This window comes from Penicillium angulare, assembly GCF_028827245.1.
Source record: "Penicillium angulare strain IBT 27051 chromosome Unknown utg000001l_segment0_segment0, whole genome shotgun sequence".
In the NCBI taxonomy this organism is placed as follows: Eukaryota; Fungi; Ascomycota; class Eurotiomycetes; order Eurotiales; family Aspergillaceae; genus Penicillium; species Penicillium angulare.
In genome coordinates this window covers 3,549,309-3,573,898 of record NW_026623160.1, presented here as the reverse complement: position 1 = coordinate 3,573,898, position 24,590 = coordinate 3,549,309, and the positions used below count along the sequence as shown (strand labels likewise).

General features: G+C 47.9%; 9 protein-coding genes across 9 annotated transcripts; 3 read left to right on the top strand and 6 right to left on the bottom strand.

Annotated features, from left to right (window-relative positions):
- Positions 1 to 540: 540 nt before the first annotated feature.
- Positions 541 to 2,000, bottom strand: N7478_001263 (cation diffusion facilitator family transporter; the record flags this gene model as incomplete). The annotated part of the gene is made up of 2 exons (XM_056917478.1): positions 541 to 782; positions 857 to 2,000. 2 exons carry the CDS (start codon positions 1,998 to 2,000, stop codon positions 541 to 543), a joined length of 1,386 nt encoding a protein of 461 aa, XP_056785358.1.
- A 609-nt stretch (positions 2,001 to 2,609) lies between these two features.
- N7478_001262 (uncharacterized protein) lies at positions 2,610 to 4,188 on the bottom strand (the record flags this gene model as incomplete). Its single annotated transcript, XM_056917477.1, has 2 exons — positions 2,610 to 3,881; positions 3,943 to 4,188. 2 exons carry the CDS (start codon positions 4,186 to 4,188, stop codon positions 2,610 to 2,612), a joined length of 1,518 nt encoding a protein of 505 aa, XP_056785357.1.
- A 1,410-nt stretch (positions 4,189 to 5,598) lies between these two features.
- N7478_001261 (uncharacterized protein) lies at positions 5,599 to 7,262 on the bottom strand (the record flags this gene model as incomplete). Its single annotated transcript, XM_056917476.1, has 2 exons — positions 5,599 to 6,979; positions 7,045 to 7,262. The coding sequence occupies 2 exons, from the start codon at positions 7,260 to 7,262 to the stop codon at positions 5,599 to 5,601; spliced, it is 1,599 nt and encodes a 532-aa protein (XP_056785356.1).
- A 499-nt stretch (positions 7,263 to 7,761) lies between these two features.
- Positions 7,762 to 12,809, bottom strand: N7478_001260 (uncharacterized protein; the record flags this gene model as incomplete). The annotated part of the gene is made up of 5 exons (XM_056917475.1): positions 7,762 to 7,803; positions 7,827 to 9,825; positions 9,889 to 10,946; positions 11,026 to 12,290; positions 12,392 to 12,809. 5 exons carry the CDS (start codon positions 12,807 to 12,809, stop codon positions 7,762 to 7,764), a joined length of 4,782 nt encoding a protein of 1,593 aa, XP_056785355.1.
- A 315-nt stretch (positions 12,810 to 13,124) lies between these two features.
- Positions 13,125 to 16,022, bottom strand: N7478_001259 (type I polyketide synthase; the record flags this gene model as incomplete). Its single annotated transcript, XM_056917474.1, has 4 exons — positions 13,125 to 14,984; positions 15,060 to 15,402; positions 15,472 to 15,779; positions 15,840 to 16,022. 4 exons carry the CDS (start codon positions 16,020 to 16,022, stop codon positions 13,125 to 13,127), a joined length of 2,694 nt encoding a protein of 897 aa, XP_056785354.1.
- Positions 16,023 to 17,241: 1,219 nt separating this feature from the next.
- N7478_001258 (TauD/TfdA dioxygenase family protein) lies at positions 17,242 to 18,284 on the top strand (the record flags this gene model as incomplete). Its single annotated transcript, XM_056917473.1, has 2 exons — positions 17,242 to 18,048; positions 18,108 to 18,284. Coding segments are annotated over 2 exons (984 nt in total), but the record flags the coding sequence as incomplete, so codon positions are not given.
- An 818-nt stretch (positions 18,285 to 19,102) lies between these two features.
- Positions 19,103 to 20,029, top strand: N7478_001257 (uncharacterized protein; the record flags this gene model as incomplete). Its single annotated transcript, XM_056917472.1, has 2 exons — positions 19,103 to 19,381; positions 19,457 to 20,029. The coding sequence occupies 2 exons, from the start codon at positions 19,103 to 19,105 to the stop codon at positions 20,027 to 20,029; spliced, it is 852 nt and encodes a 283-aa protein (XP_056785352.1).
- Positions 20,030 to 21,333: 1,304 nt separating this feature from the next.
- On the top strand, positions 21,334 to 22,843 carry N7478_001256 (cytochrome P450; the record flags this gene model as incomplete). Its single annotated transcript, XM_056917471.1, has 2 exons — positions 21,334 to 22,452; positions 22,505 to 22,843. The coding sequence occupies 2 exons, from the start codon at positions 21,334 to 21,336 to the stop codon at positions 22,841 to 22,843; spliced, it is 1,458 nt and encodes a 485-aa protein (XP_056785351.1).
- A 687-nt stretch (positions 22,844 to 23,530) lies between these two features.
- On the bottom strand, positions 23,531 to 24,472 carry N7478_001255 (putative 2-deoxy-D-gluconate 3-dehydrogenase; the record flags this gene model as incomplete). The annotated part of the gene is made up of 3 exons (XM_056917470.1): positions 23,531 to 23,980; positions 24,055 to 24,270; positions 24,341 to 24,472. 3 exons carry the CDS (start codon positions 24,470 to 24,472, stop codon positions 23,531 to 23,533), a joined length of 798 nt encoding a protein of 265 aa, XP_056785350.1.
- Positions 24,473 to 24,590: the final 118 nt, after the last annotated feature.

Sequence of the window (24,590 nt, the reverse complement as noted above, 5' to 3'; positions counted from 1 at the left end):
ATCGTCCATGAATTGGTATCAGTCGATGGTAGTTGAAGGGTTGGCAAGAGATGACAACATCTTAAGCACCGAATTTCGCGCGAAGCAATCGGCAACGATAAATTGAATATGGCGCACCAGATCATACCAGAGTGGTTTCTTTGATTGTGGTGGTTAGCTGAGTACGCCAGAGGCTTGAGCCACGCGATGGCGGCTCTAACTCCGAACCCCGAGCCCCGAGCACTGACTGATTGGTACCTATACCCCTGCACAATTAGTGCATGCAGCCTCGAACACTCAACCTAAGCACGAGGACCAATAGCACCACTAAGCCCTCTCGAGATAACCAGAAGGCAGCCACCAATTAAACGAGTCACGATAAGAGTACGATATTTTTCCACTTTACTCGGGCTTCCTACTGAATAAAGCTTAGCGTGGAAATTAAGTAATAATATTGAAGATGTTGTGCTTTTGACAATCGACCAGAGAAAGCAGAAGATATGTATATAAGTCTGTACAAATAGGATAATTTTAGCCACCACAAAAGCTATGAGAAACAAATTACAGCTCCTTCTTGAGGAAGTGCTCTGGCTTGTGTGTGGTCTCATAGTCAACGTGAACGTAAGCACGCTCAACATCAGGTAAGGACTCGAGCTTGATCTGAAGCTCTTCGGCAACATCGTGAGTAGCACGAAGAGTATCATTGGCATCCATGACAATGTCAACCTCGACGAGAAGGCGAGGGCCAGATGTATACGCACGAACGGTATCGATGGCTGTGATGAAGGGGGAGTGGGTCATAGCTGATAAGGATTGTTAGAATCATGATACCAATTCCACGAAGGAATTCGATTTAGAAAGCATGGGAGAAACTTACATATATATGTGATGAGTTGTTGCATCTTGGTATCGGCAGTAACACCGATCAACAGCTGGAACTCGCCATATGCAGAGTGCAACCACAATCCACTGACAATAAGCGACAGAATGATAGCGCCCATGGGATCGATCCACCAGCGAACTTTACTACCCAGGATAGAAGTCATAACACCAATTCCGTTGATGAGAAGATCATTTCGGTGATCCTCCCACAAGATGCGGATCTGGGAGACCTGGTTGCGCAGCGCAAAGCAGTACATGAAGAGACCGAGCTTAGTGAAGAAAGCGATGGAGACAGCAATGATAGAAGGCAAATGGAAAGAAGCCTTCAAAGTAGTAGAGCCTTCAACAATCTCACGGATAGAGAAAGCAATAATAATCATCGAAACAGCAGTCATGAGCATACAGAAGCAAATGTTACCAGCAGTCTCAATACGGGCCTTGCCAGCCGGGAACTTTCGAGGATCGACTCGATTAACCGCCTTGTTGCACAGAAGCAGCGTAAGATTGGACATGGGGTCGAAAATAGCGTCAGCCATGGTCGTGAACAGCGACAGAGAACCAGATGAAGCAGCACCGTAAACCTGCACAACACAAAGAATAATGTTGGCAGCAAAACTGGCATAGACGGCAATCTTATACTTGAGACTGTTCTCGATGTTCAATTCCCGGGCTGCCCGGACATGTTCCTCGACAGGCTTCAACATGCGCTCGATGCTCTCATTTTGATTCTCATAAAATCCCTGTAGCTTACGAGTGGTAAGAGCCTGCTTGCCCTTCGTGGCTGGCTTGCGCACCATCTCCATCACATCATTGTTTCCTGAGGCGCTCGGATCGCGTTTTCGTGACGTGTTGGCTTTCATTTGACGGATCTCCTCCTCGGACTTCAGCTTCGAGGCGAGCTGGAACGGATCGCTGTCCGCAGTATAAACCGGGGGAAGACGGCCTTCCTCATCGGGGCTCCCTGTATGCTTATGAGCCATATTCGACTCGTGCTCGAGGGCAGTCGAGGTGCCTTCGTTGTAGGAAAGGGGCGTCATTCTGTCGGAGGATCGTTGTGACGGGTGGGGGCTGCTGCTGCTATGCAAATGCTGGAAAGCATGCGGGTGATTAGAAAGAGACTGGCGAATATGTTCTTCCATTGTGAATTGGTATGTCGAGGAATGCAGGGATAAAGGGGGGGGAAAAGCAAACAGCATGCACCGAGTCGCTGAAGGAGAAAAAAAGTGATTGAGGCAGTGCTTATCGGCTTATCGGGATATTGATCTTGGCTCTTGGCATTCGGGGATTTTATTACTTGCAGTATGCAATAATGTTGATATTATGAAGTTTATTGCTGGATAGACTAGATAAGCCTGTAGTTAATATTATTTCCTCGATTTAAAGGTTCCAAAATGAACATTTACATGTTGTGGAGGGGTATGCTTCTCACGTCTCACAATGATGACAACAATTTCGGTGTCAAGATCTAGAGTGTGGGGCCAAATTAGAATTAGTGATCACTGACAAAGTTTATCAAAGTGGGGAACTAGAGTGGCCATAGCTCGTTTTCACGATATCTGATTATAGGCAGAAAAGTAACATACTATATGTATTATAATAGGTATACTATCTTGGTGATGTAGGTAGAAAGCCTTAAACTACTATATACTACCTCTGGAGAATGGTCCTCTCAAAATTTAGATTTAAGCACAATAACTTGTTGATGGCACAGGAAAACAAACAAAAGCCACAGAATACACGAAAATCAATCAATCAGTTCGCCAACTGTTCTTCAGTTCCTCCTCCATCTTTTTCCATGCCCGCGGAAGGAGATTTCCTCTGAGCCAATAGTTCCCATCGTAGTCTTTACCAAGCATAGAGAAATCGTTTACCGCAGGCACAGCCATATTGAGATCTCGGGCAAAGAATGCTTTCATAGTCCCTGGAAGATTGCTCCTCGAATTTTCTGCTTCTCCTTGACGTAAAACTGCTGGGCCAAAGTGGGCAGCTTTGATTATGTCGGCCTTGGTCAAGTTATTAAATACAATTATGCCAGCGTTCGACTCTCCAAATTCGAATCTCGGATTTCCACGAGACTCGATATCCCGGCGCATGGTCTTCAACAAATGAAGTGTTTGTTCCTCAGTCATCTGCTCGGCGATTTGACGTCGATGGCTGAGAGCAATTGGTCCAGCAGCCCCTCTAGTGATCTGAGAGGATATAAATGCGAATGCCAGACATAACATATTCTGGATGTATACACCTTCTGAATTAATCAGTAGCGGAAGCCGGAACCGCGCGTTCGAGATGATCGCTACAGTTATGGGACGTGGCTTTGGCTCAGATGATGCTACTACGCGAGTGACCCATGCTGTGAGAATGTCACCCTCGCTGACGAAAGGAATATGGGCACCGCTTTGAGCGGTTTCGGCGACTTCCCCTTGGATCCGCCTTTGCAGTCGTTCAAAGGTATCTCTGGGAAGAAATACCAATCGATATTCCCTGGGAGGGTTCCAGAATTTGTCCCACAAAAATCGGACTATGAAAATGAGCTTGCTCATTCCCGTCAGACGATTCCGTTCGAGCAAAAACTCTCCCTGATCCTTATAGTTGGTTGAATTTTCTGCCTCTAAGAGAATGTCTTCTCGCGCGCCGAGAAATGGTGGGACCTTTTGCTCCTCGCCAGCTAGCACCAACGACCATCCTTGTAGTAAATCCTGTTGGCCTATAGCATCCATCATGGTGTGAGGCCAAGTAAGAGCAACAAGCGTTGCATCACTGAACGAAGAGATGTGCAGTGATATTTGAGGTAACTTCTGCCGTATCATTTCTTCAATCGTAGTTGGAAAGTTCTGCCGTGCCATGAAGGGCAGAAAGTCTTGAGAAATATGTTGAATATACGGGCGATCAGTTGGCCTTGGGAAACGGCAGGCCACCGGATGCTCCTCTATCCTCATACCAAAATCAGCATGAGTAAATGTCACGGCTTGCTGTTCAGCTGTAAACGGACGTGGAACATAGACCTCGAGCTTTCCATCATCCTGTATATTATCAATAGGCTATTTCGTTTAGTTTAGAAGAAGTGGCATATCTTCTCCATACCTTGAGTCTAAGCCGGCCCCCAAGCTTTCTCCAGTCCCCAATGTTGAGTAGTCTCGACAAAGAATTGTGTAATTTTTCGGGGTCAAGAACATCGTTAAAGCACATTGTCCAATTGATGAACATACGGAGTGTTTTAATGTCATCCAAAGTATGCACGGGATATATGTCCTCTGTGATGCTAGAGGGCGGATGGCCACCATACTCCGAGGTGCCGGAATATGTCGATTTCGATTCCTCAGCAGTCATGGTTGACTCTTGTAGGACTTGTCTTGGGGTGTGATAGTATGTTCCAAAACAGCGGACCCCCGCCTTCGCCGGATCGACCACCCAATTACTAGTTCACCGCCCCTATCACCCCTATCCCCCTGAGATCTTATGCCCTATCGATCATGTACCTTGAACCGTTGATTAGTTGTTTCTACTTCAGATTTACTTCCCACTAGCGTTAATAGTGTAGCAATTAGGTAGGTTAAATAAGATCCAATTCATAAGTACTATATCTCTGGCGTCGGACGCAGTAATGGATATCATCAAGTTTAGGAGGAGATGCAAATCTAGAAGACAGGGAAGAGCGTTTGGTGTTTACACTATTTCAATCCTGTATATTACCTGCACTGTTGTTTTTCTGCGCGTGTCTCAAAGGTCTTTGTATCTGTATTGATCGGCAACGAAGGTAATCCAACGAGGATGCGATCACCATAGATACGAATTAGATCCACAAATTTTCAGCTCCAGTGTCGCGCTATCACTAGTCTTTGATACATAGATGTGCCCTACTAGTGAGCCTCCCCATTTAATGATAATTATCATCGCAGTGATGAGTTTTCACTCTTAATACACCCACCCACTCCCATTCATCATGGAAAATTCAAATGAAGCTACAGCGTGCCAAATCCCTAACATCCGCGCTGTTTGCTTTTAATAATGAAGTGGGAGAACCCAAACAGGTCAAAAAAAAAAAAAAAAAAAAAGGGAAGACTAAGAAGGATTAAAAAAATCCAGCATATCTATACCAAAAGGGCAATACACAATACACTTAGCAAAAATATGCATTTTCGGTCCATCGCGGGGTCCCGATCGCTGCCTATGAGCCCGATTATTGGGCCAAAGCGCAGCCCACTAGTGGTATGAGTGGAGTCTGCGTTGAGCTTTCGTGGGCCTTTACAGAAGGACTATTCATGTGTCATTGTTTTTTAACTTGCTATTTAGAGTAAAAAAAGCTGTACATCCTGGGTTACTGTTCAAGTAGGTATCTAGAGCGAAATTAAGCAATATGTATTTAACGCATCCCTGAATCATAGTTCAAGTTTGAATGCCATATTATAACAGTATCTTGAGCATTCTGAAAGTTTTATTTTTGACCAGGTTTCGACTAGTATATAAAGTATTGCGAGTCCGATGGATCCAATCGAACCCGTGGAAAGATATAATACATAAGCAGAGTAAATTAGAGATATTTCGAGGATTCAGACCCTCATGCATTCATTCAATGATCAATCCAGAGTTACCTTGTGTGTATGAAATATGACCATTTTTGTTGACAATAAACATTTGAACACAAATTGCCAACTGACTTTGATTTATTTGTAGGGCTTGAAAATTTACGGCCAAACTAAAAAGCCAGACAAATTGCTTAGGGCAACGTAGTAGGCATCATCACCACCCGTTAACTACTCGAATACATACGTTGAGCTTCGTCTCCAACGCCCTCGCCGGCAGCTTACTCTCATCCATCAGCTCCTCGTCCGCCAGCGTAAATTCAAACTTGCCCACCCAAGTTGCGAGCAGACACGCAAACTCAGCATGGGCGAATTGCGCCGCAATGCAGTTGCGCGGGCCATGCATAAATGTCAGGTTCGCAAACTTGCTTGCAGCTCCCCCCAGTGCCGTTGCGTCATCTCTGTTTTCATCGTCTGCGCCCATAACGGTCTCTTTGCCTCCGCCCGGTAACCAGCGCTCGGGCTTAAACTCGCTCACATCACTACCCCAGAGCATAGGATCGCCATTAGCGCTCGCCACAGACAGCTTAAGAGTAGTTCCCTTGGGGATAGGCGTGCCCTGTACCGTCGTGTCGCATGCCGCCTGGCGCGACGAGACGCCCGTGCTGTACTGGCGGAGAACTTCCTTGCAGAAAGCATTGAGGTATGGCATGCCATCGATGTAGGCGCTCGACGCACCATCGGCTAAGTCTTCAATTGAGGGTAGGCAGCGGTGCACCTCCTCTCGCAGCCGCCTCTGTTTCTCTGGGAACCGGCATAGCGTATAGACAGCTGCCGTCATTGTCCGACCTGGCGCATGATGCGCCGCAAACAGCATCGACATGAGCTGCTCCACCGCTTCATCCTCGCTGAACATGCCACTATCTACAATCGCCGAGCAAATGTTCACATGTGCCCCCTTCTCAGTAGATTCCATCGCATTCTGCTTGGCGCGTATAGCATCCCGACATACCCTACGGATATCAGCCAGCGCACTCTCAACAACTCGGTTGCGGCGCAGCGGGAGGCGCGTTGCTATACCTTCAGGCATATAAGTCCCAAACAGTATCACCACTGCGTCTTGCCATGAAAACTCCTTCAGTCGCTCATAAGCCTGCAGCAATATATGCTTATCGTCCTCTATTGTGCCAAATTCCACACCCATGCCCGCCGTACCCATCACATCTAGTGCACAACGTACTGCCCATTCATGACATTCAATAATTAGCGGGGAGTCTTGTACGACCGCTCTCGCCTCGAGTGCGCGCACCGCCTTGGAGCCCTTGTCCCAAAAGACAGGGTACAAGTCCCTAACGTGCCGCCCGGAAAAGGCGAGACTTAGCGCTCGTCTCTGCGCTTTGTGCGCGCGTCCTTCGACAACAGCAATACCCTTGCCCACATATCTGCTAAAAATGAAGCGAAACTGGGCAGACCGCGTGAATATGTGGTCTTTTTCGGCAAGGATCTCGCCTATGGCTTCCGCCGAGGTCACGAGTAGGCAATCCCGGTTAAAGTAGTCCAAAAAGCGGATAAAGTGTTTATGGGGCATCTCATTGACCCTGTTCACTAATCTATTAGCAAATATAAAATGTTTGTGATGTTTGCGATGTTAATGAAGACCTACCATTTCTTTGCGTCGATGCCAATATCTGTGGGATGCATCCAGGCACGGTGCCCGAGAAGCCAGTGGGACGTTCCTGGCTGAGGGAGGTGTCGAAGTGGCGATTTAAAGTGCGGATAGATGAATACAGACCAGAGGAGCCAGCCCGTAGCTTGTGTTACGAATGACATAGCAAAGCGTGGCACCGTCGACACGACTTTCCACCTTCCCTCACTAACCATCAAGAGGAATAAGAGGAAAATATGGCAAGCCAGAGATATAACCGCCATATTACGCCATGAAAGGGCCATTGTATCTTACTATTCTGTCGATAGCCCTGGAGTGAGGGGTCAAGGTAGGATGGGCAGGGAAAAGGAGAACGGGGGTCGGGAGGCATATGCTGGGCGGGGGGCATGGCATATTTATATGCATGAGTAGGTGCTGCGAGCTGAGCTGAGCCAAGCAGGCCTCAGAACCGGCTATTTCCCGGGGAATTGCGTGGCAACTAAATTTTTCTATTATCGCATGCATGTCCGTTTTGCCTATTTTGCTGTATTGGCTTCATTCGCCGCATCTACGGACTTAACACCTACTATCACTTATACATGATTGTACAGTGGCAGCACAATAGCTGCCAAAAACTATGCAAATACTATCAAGGCACAAAGATTACGAGACGGCCTATATAGCTTACAGAATGATGTATCTCCAGGTTGTGTATCAGCTAGTAGACACACTTATTCACACTTCCCACTTTTCACGTCCGCCGGCACCAACAAGGACCTACTCGCGATTTTGAGACTAACATCACTAATCGAAGCATTGCTAGTCAAATCAAAGATGCTCAGCTCGCTCTTGAGCTCCATAGCCAGCCAGTTCCTCAGCTCCACAGCCACGAGACTATCGACGCCATATGCATACACAGGCTTTGACGTGTCAATGTCGCTGACAGAAATTGAAATGACCCGCGCCATCCTCTCCAGCAGAATCTGTTGCGCCGTCTGCGCGGCCTGGTCAATGGTTTTGACACGCCCTAGATCTCCGACGAGCTGCTTCGTCTTGCCCCCGTCTTGGGTGCCCTCCGTCTCCGCCTTCGTAGTCTCGTCACCCAGACGGCGCAGGTGGGAGAACGCGGCCTGAGTGTCTAACCAGGAGAGGTTGACTTCCGTTTCAGCTTTTTGCGCGGCCCGCATAGCGCCGCCAGAGCCAGCTCCGGTGAGGAGCTGGTCAGGCAGCCGGCTCTGGTTATCCGCCGTGCCTGCGATAGCACACTGAAGGAGATGAAAAAACTGGAATTCGTTGACACTGGCGAGCCCAAATTGCCCAAGGCGCGCGGCCACATCCTCGTGCTCGGCCACATAGCCCAGTCCGCCAATTATACCCAGATTAATACTCAGGGCCGGTAGTCCCTTGGAGCGGCGGTAATGGGCCAACGCGTCCTGATATGTGTTTCCGGCTGCGTAGTTTGCTTGCGACACAGAGCCAATAATTCCCGCCAAGGAGGAGAGCATGATAAAAAATTCTAGGTTATCAGGCAATAGCTCGTGCAGATTCCAGCTTCCTTGAACCTTGGGTCTCGTTGCAGCCACCCATTGACGATAGCTCATTTTATGGAAGACGGAATCATCTAGTTGCATGGCGCCTTGTATCACTCCCTGGATTGGTGGCATTGTTTTGGAAATGTCATCCAGTATTACTTTCAACGCAGCTCGGTCAGTGATGTCGCCCGCGTATACCTTTGCCTGAACACCTTGCTCGGCCAGGGTCTTCATCACGGCTTGTGCATCCTTGCTTGCGCCTCCCGATCGAGAGATAAATCCCAGATAACGTGCACCATGTTTCGCCATGAACAACGCCTGCCCTCTACCCAGACCGCCGAGACCACCGACGAGCACATAGGTGCCGTCTGCCTTGAGCTTCATGTCGACGGATTTTGGCGGTAGGACTGGAACGCGAGATTCAGCCGTGACGCGAAGAACGAGCTTGCCGATATGCGCCCCCCGCTGTAGCTCACGGAACGCAAGCTCGACGTCTGAGAAGTCGTGGACGGTAATCGGCCGCACAAGCTCTACGGCGCCACTCTCAAACAGCTGCATCACCTTCGAGAGCAGAGCCGCTACCCGGAGTGGATCATTGAGCATCATGTACTCCAAGTTGCAGCCCGAAAAAGTCGTGCCGGTCAAGAACGGTCTCATTTCGAGCCCGTTGTTGCTCATCAGATCCATCTTGCCCACCTCTACAAACCTGCCATATGGCGCGAGACAGAGCCAGCTTCTCCGCAACGCCTCCCCTGCGAGTGAGTTGACGATAACGTCAACGCCGCGGCCCTGGGTTACGCGCTTGATTCCCTTTTCGAACGAGAGTCCTCTAGAACTAAATATGTTGTCTGGCTTCACACCAAGCGCAATTATGGCCTGTTTCTTGGCCTCGCTGCCCACGGTACAGTATATTTCCGCTCGCAGCATCTTGGCAATTTGGATTAGGGCTTGGCCAAGGCCTCCAGCAGCCGCATGAATTAGTACGGACTCGCCTTCTTGTAGCCTCGCGAGTTCCAGAAGTGAATGGTAGGCGGTTGCATATACGACTGGGATGGAGACGCCATCTTCAAGAGACATACCAGCTGGTATCTTGTGTAGAGAGGACGAGCGTACGCGCATTACGGTTCGCATCACGCCTGGCGCCATCATCAGAACTCGGTCGCCGGCAACGAAATCCTCTACTTTGACACCGACTTTGTTGACAATGCCAGCAGCCTCAACGCCGAAATTAGATCGTGGAATTTCTCCCATCGCGACCATAACATCACTTCGATTGTTAGCTTGTGTCTTTTCAATGGCAGACTGCCGTTTCCAAACCTCTCAGACTTACAGGAAATTTAAACCACATGCTTGCACCTCAACTTCAATCTCATCGCCGCGTAACGGCTCAGAAGCGGAATTGTCGTCAACGAATTGGAGTGTGTCTAGCCTGCCGGGCTGCGAGATGGCCAACTTCAAAGGCCGACCTGCCTGTACAAGGCTCGCAGTCCTTGGCGCCACACTCAGCTGGTTGCCCCTCGCCAAGCTATCATTCATGGTGCTTTCAGGCATATAACGAGGGATAAAGAAGTTACCATCGCGCTCCATGGTTTCCACTTCCTCCAGCTCCCTCGGCACGGGATGCTGGAGACTGTGCAGGCGATGGCAGATGACAGAGCATGCTGACTGCAAGAAGTCGCTGCTTAACTGTCTTGCCAAGTGCAGTTCATGTAGCCGGCGGGATGTGTCTTCAGAGCGGACGGTGCGCAATAGGCCAGATATCATGCGAGTACTGGGATTACTGACTCCATCATTTCCGTCTGATCTTGTAACCCACAGCATCTCTTTGCATTGGAGGAGTATGTTTTGGACTTTTTGGAATGTACTCTCATCGATCTCTTCAAAGAGAGGCGAACCATATTCGAGAAGGGAGAGGACAGTACCGCGATCTGCACCGACAGGTAGTGCACTGAGCCCTGAGATGGCAACGTCCATCCCAAGTGGTGCCAAGGCTGCCGAAATCAAGCTGGCAAGATCTTTAACGAGATCGGGGGTGCGGTCGGGAAGTATAACCGTAATACTCTTGGAAGGCGTCTGACCTTCTCGCATCACCTTTGTACTGACAATGTTACATAGTCTGTAGAACTTTTCGTCATCGTTGTCGGATAAAACAATCTCAGGAACGGAGAAACCAGCGCGCACGAGCGCAGATTCCCATTCGGACGTGTGCAATAAGGGCCCATTTTCTCTACCATCCTCGGCAGCCCACCACCCTGGGAGAATACCGGTGATAAAATTGATTGGATCATCCCTATTTGTGTATTCACCAAGCACAAGGCTACCTCCAGGCTTCAACAACTGCTTGCAATGCTGGAGAGTCCTAGCAATGTCCTTTGTCGCGTGCAGTACCTATGAAATTTCATTAGAACGAACAACAATAGATAGGAGGTAAAGCAATAATCAGGAGAATGAGGCTGGGTATGCTTACGTTGACAGCCAACAAGACATCATATGACTCGGCTTCAAACCCTTGTTCGACAGGATCCTGGTCGATATCCAGCACCTTGTAATCCACTCGCTCACTCCATTCGCCAAGCACCGCTTTTGCCTTTTCAAACCATCCAGGAGAGATATCAGTGAATACCCACTTGGAAAAACACGCTGTGGATGCACCGGCGCTTAGCCTTTGCAAGATTGGCAGGGTCGTCGAGGCAGTGCCGGCTCCAATCTCAACTACTCTCATATTGGGCGTCTTGTTGGCTTTCAGATCAAACCAATCTCTGAATATCTGCATATTCACAGGTAGGCCATAGGCCTCGCGATAAAGCCCGGGGAGGTTGTCATCCGCCATTAGAACTGCCAGGGGCACAGCCTCGTCTGAGAAGATGCTCCCCAGGGAGTTAAAAACAGTCTCAAGAAGCTTTCCATCAACCGGATACTTCTGGCGAAAGGTGCACAGTTTTTGAGTGATCGAATCAACTCCGGAATGGGTTATGCCATTTGTCAAACTTTGGCCCACTGGGTCATCGTTAGGATGGTCTGTCCCGTTCATCCGTTTTTGCCGACTTGCAGATGAGTCAACTGCACCACTACTTGGAATTTTGATGCCATCCATAACCCCACAGCGTCGCTGCATCCAGTCAAAATATTTGTATAGGTGAGGGGGCAATGATGTGGATTTCAACTTTGGTTCAACCATTTGAATTGCGTACCGGCACAGTTCGTTGACAAGATCCCAGCTCTCCGAGCAGAACTCGGCCATACGGAGGTCCCGCCCATAATTTTCATCGGCCGATTTTCTGAGTTCTAATGGCCCGACAAGGTTCGGGTCCAGCTTCCAGACTGGGTGAGAGTATAATTTGGCCGCATTCCCTTCTTCAAAGGACTGTGGAGAGTCGTGGAGAGCCCCGAGCCCGGTCATGGTAAGGCCATCAATGACGACCCTTGGCGGGGAGTCGAGAGCGGCACCATGCCCGACCAAGATATTCACAAGCATCTCCCCAGAGTGGACAAGACGAGGTGTGCAAATTCCATGCAAGGACGTACCAGGCGCTTTTGGAATACTGTTCGACACTTGCAAAGATTCGATCGAGGTGGGAACCCAGGATTGTGTTGGGATAAAGTCCATCGCGGTGGCAGTCAAAATTGGATGGAGCATGGAATCCAAGGTGGCGGGGTGAAGGATATAATCGCTCTCGTATGAGTCCGACATGTGGGAGGCTACATCTTGAACCTGAAGCTCAAATGAGGATGCTAAACCATCCTGATAAAGTTTTGATATGCCTTGGAATGTTTTGCCTTGAAAGATGTAACTGTCAGCTTTGGCTGGGGTCCTCGAGTAATTATCTCCTTACCGTAGCTGATGCCCTGTCTCTTAGAAGTCTCGTAACACTCGTCCTTCGTGATGGGATGGATGTCTTTGGCGAGCCAGCTTTGCAGCTGCATCTGAAACTGCAGCGCTTCCTCCCTTAATTCCTTACCTCCGTCAACCTCCGTCGTAGATCCGCTATACCGAATCTGAGCAAGGCCTTGCATATGCTGTACAAATTTATTCCCTTGGGAACATGACGAAAAGAAGAACGTAAACCATCCAGCGGAGTTGCTTTGCTTGACTGGATGCAACTTCAGCTGGATCTCCACGCCGATATCATCGGTTGGAATAATTAAGGGCTCCGGGATGGTAATTTCACGCAGTTCAAACCCTGAAATAGTGCTTTGGTTGCCACTCCGTCTTGACTGCTGTTGAAGTGCCTCGATTACAGAGCATATCATACCGGCCGCGGGAAATACTACGTCGCCCTGAACCTGGTGGTCTCTGAGCCAAGGTAATTCCGAGACCCGTAGCCAATTTCGCCATATAGGCTGGAATGAATCGTGAGAATTCACCAGGGACCCTAGTAGATCATGCCTATGTGCCTCTGGCCAATTGTTATCTTTCACCGCTCGGATTTCATGCCAATAAGACGTGGAATGATTCCAACTATACAGTGGTAAGTCTGTCAGAACCTGTGGACGCTGACTCGATCTACTCGGTCGGTTCAACTAGATATTGCATTAGTTGATTTTAACTTCGTTTATCTTGTGATATTATAGAAAGCGTACCTTGTCGAGATCCATTGTTACCCCATGCATCCATAAAGATCCAATCGTCGCGGCGAATGTGTGCGACGCATCACTCCCACGCGAGAGAATAGAGTAATACTCCATGCCTTGTAGGAGCCCACGAGCTATTTTGACTTGCTTAATTGGACCACCCAAAGCCGAGTGAGGGCCAATCTCAAGCACGACGCTTGGCAACATGTCTTCGCTCTTCAGCCACTGTTTGCCGGGGTCCGCGTACATGATGTCATCTAATGCAGCAACAAACTCCACAGGCTTGCATAGATTTTGCACCCAGTAGTCTGGTCCAAGTTGGCTACTGCTTATCATCTTTCCACATACCGTAGAGTAGTATGCGATGGGCGTTGTAGGGCTCTGCGGGGTGAAGTCGCCGATGCACTTTCGGTACTCCTCGCTCACTCCCTGCATTTGCATACTGTGGTATGCATTCTCCACAGCGAGCAGACGGCAGAATATCTCTTCGGCGTCCAATTTTCTCTTCAATGCAAGCAACGCGGCTTTGTCTCCGGTCAGAGTAACGCTAGTAATACTGTTGACACACCCAATAGACACCAAGTCCTTGGACTCAGACAGATACGGTCCGACGCTTTCAGCCGATAAACCGACAGCCATCATTCCACCTCCAGGAAATTGAGCTTGGGCATTTTTAGATACCACGCCGCGGTAATACGCAATCTTGAGGCAGTCATCTTTTGCCAACGCATCTGCAGCGTACGCCCCGGCAATTTCCCCAGAGGAATGGCCGACAACGGCAGATGGGTTAACTCCAAGATGTGCTAGCAAATCCACAAGTGCAATCTGAAGAATTGTGCACAGAGGCTGAGAGTATTCGGGCAGGTAAACGTTGGATGTCTCTTCTGTGGACATGAGTTCATCCAAGGCATCCCACGAACAGCCAAGTTCTTTCAGATAGGCTGCAGACTCTCTGATCGAAGAAGCATAGACGTCATACTTTATCAACTCTCGGCCCATCGCGTACCACTGCGCTCCCTGACCAGTAAACACAAAAAGAACTCGGGGCTTGGGCTTGGCTGACACCGCTTGAGAGCTGTCGTCTCTCCAGCACCGCTCCAGATCGGCAACGGATGTAGCTGTGACAGCATGGCGCCACTGAAAGGTGGAACGGCGATTTCCCAAGGTGTAGGACAAATCAGCAAGTAGTCGGTTGGAGCCTTTTGCTGCTAGGTAGCCGGCGTAGCTTTGTCGCTGACGTGCTAACGTATCGCGATCTGGGGCAGAAAGGACAAAAACTCGAGCTGGTTCAGTTTCAGGAATCCCATCAAGACAAAGATTTCCATGGACGGCTGGCCCGTGGAGAGAAACACCATTTGTGACAAGCTTGTTGTTACTGCGATGGAGCAGATAACCTCGCCCCTCGTCAATGATAACATGCGCGTTTGTTCCACCAAACCCAAAGCTGTTGACAGAGCATCGTCTAATCATGCATTCGGGCCACGCCTGTGGTGATGTTGGGAGGACGACGTTGCAGTCGCTTAGGCGTAAGCGGCGGTTGGGGTTTGAGAAGTTCAAGTGAGGCGGCATGATGCCATTTTCCATGGCTAATATACACTTTACGAGCCCAGCAAGACCAGCTGCGGCCTCTGTGTGTCCAACCTGGGTTTTCACAGATCCTCCATATAGAGTAGACCTCGACTTTCCCGCTATTGTTCGAGTCACGGCACCCATCTCGATGGGATCACCAGCCTTCGTACCAGTACCATGGAACTCAACATATTGCGTATCAGCAAAATCAAGGCCTGCCAGCTGATATGTTCTGCGAATCAACTGTTCTTGAGCTTCTCCGTTGGGTAGCGTAATACCAGCAGTCTGTAAATATAGCATTAGCCTGAATTAAACTCGCGCCAGGGGGGCAATTTGGAGATGAGAAAGAATCGCGCATACTCTGCCATCTGAATTGATTCCCGACCCCCGTATCACAGCGCGAATAGGGTCGCCATCCCTAATGGCATCGTCGATATGCTTGACGACTAGCATGCATATACCGTCACCACGTGCATATCCATTGGCACGGGAGTCAAAAGAGAAACATCGGCTGTCGGGACTCAGAAAGCCGAGTGCACTGAGCGAACAAGAATCATCAGGATCCAAAAGAAGATTTGTACCTCCCACAAGAGCGCATCTTGTGTTGTTCGACTCAGACGTGATTGCCTCGCACGCAAGATGCAATGCCGTCATGGAACTTGAGCAAGCCGTATCGAGGGTTAAAGACGGACCACGAAGGTTGCTTAGAACAAAATCAGTACTCTGTATTCCTTGTTTTTTCAATATTGGTTGAAAGTTCACGGCGACTCACAAAAACCAACTAACACGATTGGATAAGATTGTCAAGGCACACCCCGATATAGAGTACGGCAGCTTTGCTCGAATGTCGCGGCCTACTATGGTCTTGTAGTCGCACCCAAAAGCACCGACATAGCAACCAGTATCTGTGTTTGCAATAGCTTCTATTGGTATTCCAGCACTCTCAAGACTCTCATGGGCGACTTCAAGCAGTAAACGCTGCTGCGGATCCATGGCACGAGCCTCCAATGGCGAGCAAGCAAAGAAGCGGGCGTCCCATTTCGATACGTCTTCTTTTAAAAAGTAGCCACCACGAGCAACCTGCAATAAAAATTAGCCAATGTATGCTCAGAGGCTGATCACTATTTTCCATGGCCGTACCGTGTTGCCTTGGCGTCCTTTCGATGGGTGGTGGAATGCGTTCACGTCGAATCTGGAAAGCGGGACCTCTGACCAGGCATCTTCACCTCTCATGAGCATGTCATAAAAGCCTTGAGGTGATTTAGCCTCGCCAGGGTATCGACAGGCGATTCCTATGATGGCTACATCCGAGGAAGAGGACATTTTCCTCTGTAAATATTCTTGGTAGATGGAGCTGGGTGCGGACCGCGGGAGGATGGGTCTTTGAGCGGAAAGTTCTTAAAACTTGTAAAAAACTTGAACTAGAAGACTTGGTTTGATCTCAAACTCGAGATTTTTATTGCTCTTCTAAAAGCATGTTGTACTTACCCGGTGCGGCTGAGCTCGCCTCAATCTAAGTGTCAATCACCATGGTGGCATGTGGCAGCTTGGAGGAAGCGGTGAAGGTCTTTCTCGGTCTTTCTCGCTCTGGTACCCATATCGAGGTCTGATATGGGAAAAAAGAAGTAAATCTGTAGAATTTTTGCCATGCGGGGCTATCTCGAGGCGATAGTTTCCAAAGATCGGCTGGGAGAGACACACTACCTGAACATCAGATTTGGTCAGTGGGAGGCCCCACCCAATAGCGGTATAATAAAATTCGCCAAACCGGTGATGAATGAAGTTCAGCTATAAAATATCTTAAATCGGTAACAAGATGACCGGACACAAAGGCCAAAAGTAGTAAAGCGTGGTCTTCAGGTATTGTAGTTAATCGCCAGGTGGGGCGTGTACGAGTAACTAGAGGAAAGGTAGGTCGCTAGTTCTGCCGATCACATCAACGTGGCGCAGCTGAGTGCAAAATAATACCCGATGAGGTAGACATACGTACTCCGTAGTTGTGCATACGATCAGTCAACTTGGGGTTTTTAAGTCCCAATAGAAAGTTTAACACCCTCGCTATGGAGCCTTTTGTTTCCAGCAGTGAAATGTCAGAATCGAGGGAAGCATAGTACCAACCTAAAATAGTTGGAATTACTAACGGTATTATATACTAAAAAATACAGGAGATAGCCCCAAACGAAATATCATCTTAGGTGTTAATTGTAACTATCCCTCCTAGGCCAATACCACTTAGGGGTTGAAACTTCCACCTCCCACTTAGTACGGCCATGTTAGTTTTACTATCTGGGTCTTTCAATCCACCCACCTCGCTTCCAAACTTGATAGTAGCCTCTCTCATAAATTCAGTTTAATGCATGCGATTGTCAACCCTGCAACCTAGAAAAAATTGCCATCTTACACACAAATACTCCCAAAGTCTTCTATTTCTATACGCTACTCCGGAGCATTGCTCAACACTGGCAAAGTTAAATCCCCACCGTCTTTTGCACTGTTGGCATTGGCACGTTTTGTTTCACTACTTGCAAGTAGGTCTTCGAAGATGGCATCTAATGGCATGCCAATCTTGTCATTTGAGCCGCTACACCCGACCTTTGGGGCCGAATGCGTTGGAGTCGACTTCTCAAAACCGTTGACGGAAGAGAGCATTGCTGAAATCCGTACTGGGATGGCAAAGTATGGTGTGCTCGTCTTTCGCGCCACGGGCTTAGATGATGCCAGGCACGAAGCATTTGCGCGAAATTTTGGCGAGCCAGATCTTTCTGCTGTTAATCCGACCGCTGCCAAAAAGCTTCGGCTGGCGCCACATATGGAACTCGCTGATGCGGGCAATCTGGACGCAAATGGCAAATTAGTCTCCAAAGACAGCTTGAGATATCAGATCAACCTTGGTAATGGCCAGTTCCATGTTGACTGCTCCTACAATGCTCGTCGTGCCGGTTACTCCATCCTCCGTGCCCACGAGCTCCCTCCTCCGGGTACAGGTGGTGGAACGGCATTCGCAGACACAAGAACGGCCTATCATGATCTTGAAAGCGGCACGAAGCAAGATATCAAGGATATTATTCTGTGGCATTCTATACTTCACAGTAGACAAGCTGCTGCCCCAAGTTGCGAGCTTCTCAATATGTTGGATGTGGAGGATTTGCCAATGAGTCGCCACCAGCTAGTACAGCTGCACGAACCGAGCGGTCGCATGAATCTATACATAGCGTCGCATGCGTATAGTATTAAAGGAAAAAGTAAAGCAGAAAGCCAGCCGGTGATCCAACGGCTCCTGGAACATGCGAGCCAGGAGAAGTACGTGTTTAGAGTCAATTGGCAGAACGAAGGTGATATCGTTATGTGGGTGAGTTCTCCGAATTTTATTTTCGAATTCTTAATTTTATTTTCTGACAAAGCCAAAAGGACAATACTTGCGTCATGCACAAGGCGTGCGGTGGCTCGTTTCAAGGTCGATATGCTCGGGATATGCGAAGGGCAACCATCTACGACTCGTCCTCTACCGCTTATGGCATGAACACTTTCTGGAGCCAAACCTGGGAGAAGATTCGTGTCATAGTCACTGCAATAGTCTTCGTAAAAGTGAGATTGGTCAAGGTCTTGTGGGAATTATGGCGAAGAGAGTTGTAAAATTATGGGGTCTCTTACCAGGCGAGAGACCAACCCTTAATTCCTAAGACTCAAAAGTGGTAAATAGTATTCCGCTAGTCAATTTTATCTTTGGGCCAGTGTTTCTACAAGGGGACGAGAGAGTGCTTCGCCTCCTTCACAAAGTGGCCCTCTCGTCAAAGTTCCCACTGCGCAATCTAAATTGGTATCTCTGTTAAAGAAGAAGAAAGAAGAAGAAAACCCCGAAGTCTTGGACGTGTCATGTTTCTTGCAATTTCTAACCCTTGCATAAGTCTCAAGTTACCTTTTTGTATCGATGCGGATTGCGCCACATGAATTCTGCCTTGCAATAACAATCAGGGCCCCTCCAGGGCTGTACTCAATTGTCTTTCAGCTACGTAGAACAGCTATCACGAGAGATATTGCGGGGCTTTCTAGACAATAATTACCCCTCTCGCTTGCATGGAACGTGGTATCCACTTCTGCGCATAAGAATGTTTGTTATTAATACACGGAAAAACCGTGATACATCATAAATTATTTTCGGATTTTTAAATGATTTAGCGGGTTTATATTACATTTCAGTCAAATACTCCACCCTCAAACAGACTCAGTTAGCCTCAATTATGGATATTCAAGTTGCACTCGTTGCAGCCCAGAGGGGATAAAAGAGTAGATCCACCTCGGTTGACATTTTCTGCGGTCCCCTCGAATCGCAGCATCGACTTGCTCATATCCCCAAAGCTGAACAATCCTGCTATCTATCACTGCCAATTGCAACCTGTGCAATCATGCGCATTCTATGTATGCACGGAAGTGCTATCAATAGCGCCATTTTCCAGGCCAAGACAACACGGCTACGGTCTCTCTTGCCACCGGATTATACATTCATATGGATGGATGGAGATTTTCACGTCCCTGCCCAGAAAGAACTCTCGGACGTATACCCTGGCCCATATTTATCACATTTGGGGGATTTTACAACAAAAGGTGTCGCAACCGCAGTAGCCAAAGTCGAGGATTTTATCCGAAATCACGGACCTTTTGATGGCGTCATGGGTATTTGCGAGGTTCGTTCTCCGTGATGGTTGCATGCTAGTGAGCGGTTTCAATTTATCTAGCAGCTCATTAACTTGGTTCAACAGGGTGCGAGCCTCTGTGCGACGGTGATTCTGAAACATCAGGAGGAATATCTGGACTCGCCGTCTCCATTCAAATTCGCCATCTTCATCAACAGCTGGCTGCCATTCTCGTGGACACCCAAGCTCGGCCACGACGTCACGAATGTCTTCTTAAGCGATAATCCTCTTGACACAAACGTTGAAGCTTGGCAAAAAGCAAGTCCCTCCTATGAACTGAAGATAGAACCGCTAAAACTGGTCGCAGAGCATGCACTGTTTGATATTAATCCCGAGGTCGAATTGAAGTGGAGGGCTACTATCGATACAGTCGTGAGAAAGGAAAATGACCATCTGAGACCACGCTGCTTCCACCCGGAATTATACGACGACCGGCTTGAATTGGCGACAGCTCATCTTTGGGGAGAGCGCGACATATTCGATCCGCAATCAAGAAAGTTCTTTCAATTGTGTGACCCAGAATTAGCCACATCCCACCAGCACGATGGCGGCCATGACTTTCCGCAGTCATGGGATGATAATGAGAGGTTTAGCGAAATCATTCAGAAGACTGTGTTAAAAAGTCAGTTTGCTATGTGAGGGGACATGCGATTGAACCGCCTTTTTGGCTTTTTGGCCTTCATGGTAGCAATACTACCCTACGTGTCTTTTATATGGATAATTATATCATTTCCAAGGCCTAATATTTATATTTGAGTGAATTTTACCTCTATCGTGTGGCTCTCATATTGGCTATTTCATGTATTGTAGCTATAGTATTAGGCTTTCACTACGAGAGAGTGCATGAGAAGCCGAGAAGGACTGGAGAATGGGGCGAGCTTACCAGCAGAGCTCCCTGATAATAATACCCCCACTCCCGAAATCTGACTGGTACAGAGACCAGCTCCTTCGGCACTTAGCCAATATGACCAAACCATCTTTTAGGTTCCTCATTTACGGCATTTTAGTCCTTATCGCCTCGAGAAGGCCAGTAATCTTTTGTGAAATCACCTCATGTTCCGCCTGCAGGGTAGTCAGTGCGCTGAGCAGGACCAATTACAGAGTAGAGAATTACTATTCTGAATAAATAGGATACAATTATGCAGATGGCAGCTCAAGGGTGCACAATCTCTAGTGAGTGGAGTCGGAGATAAGGTTAACACACCTCTATCAGAGCATTGTACATGTATGACCTGCCTGGCCTGCATACTGCGCAGTATCCGCCTTGTTTATGTATCGGATCTTCATGACAGATATCATATCGGCCCTTGTAATCAAAATACCTATCTCGACACCTGGGCACTAGATTTTGTCAGCGGGTCTATCGCCCCACCCAATAGCGGTATAATAAAACACAACAAAACGGTAATAAATGAATCTCAGCTATACAGGATCACGAATTGGTTTCAAGATGACGAGATACAAAGGCCGAAAAGGGTAGAGTGGTAACGCGCCACTGACGAAATCCGGTTTCGAGAGTGAACCTCTCTACCAATTCCTTGTGTCTGTCATGATTTAATTACAACTATTGGTAGCCCTAGAGTTACTAGTATGGATGTGCAGGAGCGGATACTACGCAATATGCAAGCCAATTCTTCTACAAGAAAGGATTGCAGATCACACACGGTGAGCACACCTTAATGAGCTTGGCGATCACGATTTTGCACGAGGAACCGATTATGGAGAATTGTCGATCTTCATTATGTGTGATACCACGTATTAACACTACCACAGCAGCCTTTGTGCACTGGAAACATATCTAGCTCATCAAATTGTTAGATGCTTGTTGACCGAATAATATTCTGTTGTTGGTTAACTTTTGCGTGATTGCTTGCGGTCGAATCACTGGCATGTGTTGAGATTCTTGCGTTTAGGCGTACACTCCCACTTTCCACCACAACAAAATGGCAATTGGAGCTCTTTTAGCAGCTGGTACAGCATTCTTCTTCCTGTACTCTGTCCTCGTTTCGGTTTGGAATATTTATTTCCACGCTTTACGGCGTGTCCCGGGACCAAAGCTATGGATTGTGTTTCCTGTACTGCGACATATATCCGGTGTTCGTGGAAGACTGGACATTGATATGCGTCGATTCCATACGCAATATGGCGAGACTGTTCGTTTTGGCCCCGACGAGGTATCCTTTATTACACCAGACGCCTGGAAGAGCATATATGGTCAATTGCCAAGAGTCTCAATGTCTGGGAGTAAGGGGATTGATATTCTCAGTGCTGATGATCGCAACCACTCTCGATACCGCAAGGCCCTCTCTCCCGCCTTCTCCTCTAGGGGACTTCAAGCGCTACAACCTCATATTATCGTCTATGTGGAGAAATTGATCAGTCGTTTAAAGGGAATCGCTGAATCTCAGCTTCCGTTGGATATGGCGAAATGGTATAATCTAACTGCGTTCGATCTGATCGGCGACCTTGCTTTTGGTCAGTCATTCGGTGGCCTTGATCGCTCAGAATATCATTACTGGGTCTCAACAATCTTTAATTTTGTCAAGGTTGTTCCATTTCTGAAATTTAAGGATGCATACCCGGTCGTTCTTCCTCTTTTGATGGTATTTTTGCCCAAGAGATTCCTTGAGACGCACAAAAAGCAGGTTCAATATGCGAAGGAAACCGTTCATAAAAGACTTGACAACAAGGCTGCATATGGGAGGGGTGATTTTATTGATTCTATGCTTCGAAATCGTGGCGAGAATTATGGGCTGAGTGATGAAGAATTAGAGGTTAACGCTACACTCTTGGTCTTTGCTGGTAGTGAGACAACTGCCACTTTGCTATCAGGTTTAACGTACTGGCTCCTGAAATCCCCGGAGGTATTCGCAAAGGTGACCTCTGAGATTCGCGCAATACCGACAGAAGCTGAGATCAACCGGTATAATATCACCAATCAACTACCGTATATGAATGCTTGTATTGAAGAAGCGTTACGGTTGTACCCTCCCTTACCTAGTGGTTCACAGCGCCGCGCTGTTGTTCCGTGCCAGATATCGGGGTACGACATTCCGCCCGGAGTAAGTCCGCCTTGCGCCATTAGGAAATGAGTGTGGCTAATCAGGAGCTTAGACTAGGCTTTCCGTTCATCACTCTGCAGCTTACTGGTCCCCAATCAACTTCCACGAGCCGCAATCCTTTATCCCTGAGAGATGGTTACCGAATGTAAAGAACGACCCATCTTCACCATTCTTTTCTGATAGGCGCGACGTTATGCAGCCGTTTTCAGTCGGACCTCGTAATTGCATTGGAAAGAACTTGGCCTATGCTGAAATCCGTATGATTCTTGCCCGTGTTCTTTGGAATTTTGACATGGAGCTTTGCCAAGAAAGCCAGGCTTGGAAAGACCAGAGAACTTATATCCTTTGGGATAAACCTCCCCTGATGTGCAAATTAAAGTTGCGAGCATAGGGTCAGGGATGCTGTAATTCTTCAAAATGATCTCGAGGAGGGGACATTTCATGACTCCCCTCATGAAGGAATTGGCGACTTGCAACGGTTCGAGTTGTGAACAGAGAACGTCTACTCTAGCAGAAGTTCTCTCAAATCAGATCAGATAGCCTCGAACTTACGCCATCAAAATAGGGGCGAAAGAACTTCTCAAAGGCCCGGTCGGTAAAATCACAGTTAATAATGACTACCTAGCCTAGTAATGGGACAAGACTTTGGTATGACTGAGCACACCTGGGCAGATGTATACTAGTATCAGCTTACAGATGAGAGGATAGCAGCTGGCACCTCTTCACTTCCATTGAGCGGCCCCTGTCTCTTGATATTGTCTCTCTACGTATAATTTTCGCATTCCCTAGTAAATCTCTTTTGCTTCCTCGACATCTCAACTGAAAAGGACCTCTACCTCTGTAGGTAAGCCTTTTTCCGATGATCGTTATTGTCCCCCGTACTGGGCCCATTGCCTCTAATATTCGAGGATCCTAGAAACCAAGATTTTGTTAATTTACCTGTAATCGATAAATTAATGTCAAGTATTTCTAATTCAGAGTAATTGGTATTGGTATCTTTTGTTAAAGATAGGTAGGCTTTATTTCTTGATAAAGCCTACCCCATCTCGAAATTTCTTAGTTACACATGTATTTGCATTTACCGTCCCATCCACCCACCATCAACTGTGATAACATCTCCTGAAACATAGCTGCTAGCAGCGCTGGCCAAGAACACAACCACACCCTTGAAATCCTCCGGCTTTCCCCATCGTCCAGCAGGGATTCGGGCCATGATACCAGCATTGCGATCGGCATCATTAATGAGCGCAACATTCATATCAGTATCAATGTATCCCGGAGCAATAGCGTTGACATTAATACCCTCGCCGACCCATTGGTTTGAGAGAGCCTTGGTCAGCTGCCCGATACCTCCCTTGGAAGCTGCATAGGCAGGAACATTGATACCACCCTGGAAAGTCAGGAGGGAGGCGACATTAATGATGGAGCCGCGACGGCCTGAGGGGAACTCAGAAGCATCGCGGGATAGTAAATAGGCGCCGAATTCACGGCAGATCAGAAATACGGAGGAGAGGTTGATCTCAAGAACCTAGAGTTTTTTTTACTACAGATTAGAGACTTTTTCTATTTTTGTTTTTTACTTGGGTGTGGATTGGTACTCACCTCATCCCAGTCCTCGTCAGGGAACTGGTGAGCTGGGTGTCTACGCTGGATACCCGCGCATGTTACCAGGATGTCAGGCTTGAGTCCTTGGCTGACTACTGTTGGGATAATCTCCTTCACAGCCTTGCGATCTGACAATTCGGCGACGTGGATGTAAGCCTTGCGACCAATGCGGTTGATAATCTCGTCCTTGGTGGATGTATTGGAGGTATCTCGCTACTGAGAAATTAGTCTTCTCTCTTGCTGAATCATTCATGGATTTCAGTTCCAAGTAAGTAATTCGTACCTGGATCAGAATAATATCCGCGCCGGCTTCGGCCAAGGCAAAGGCCATTGCCTGGCCAATGCCTCGTGTGCCGCCAGTAATGATGGCAGTCCTGCCGCTGAGAGAAAAGAGAGATCCCACTGTTGCTGCCATTGTGTTTGTTGTGTAATTATTCACCGGAAAATAAAATAGAACGCAAGAGTAAAAAAATAAAAAAAAATAAAAATTGCGAGATTAAAACGCGACCAAATAACTCATATGACGCAGAGCC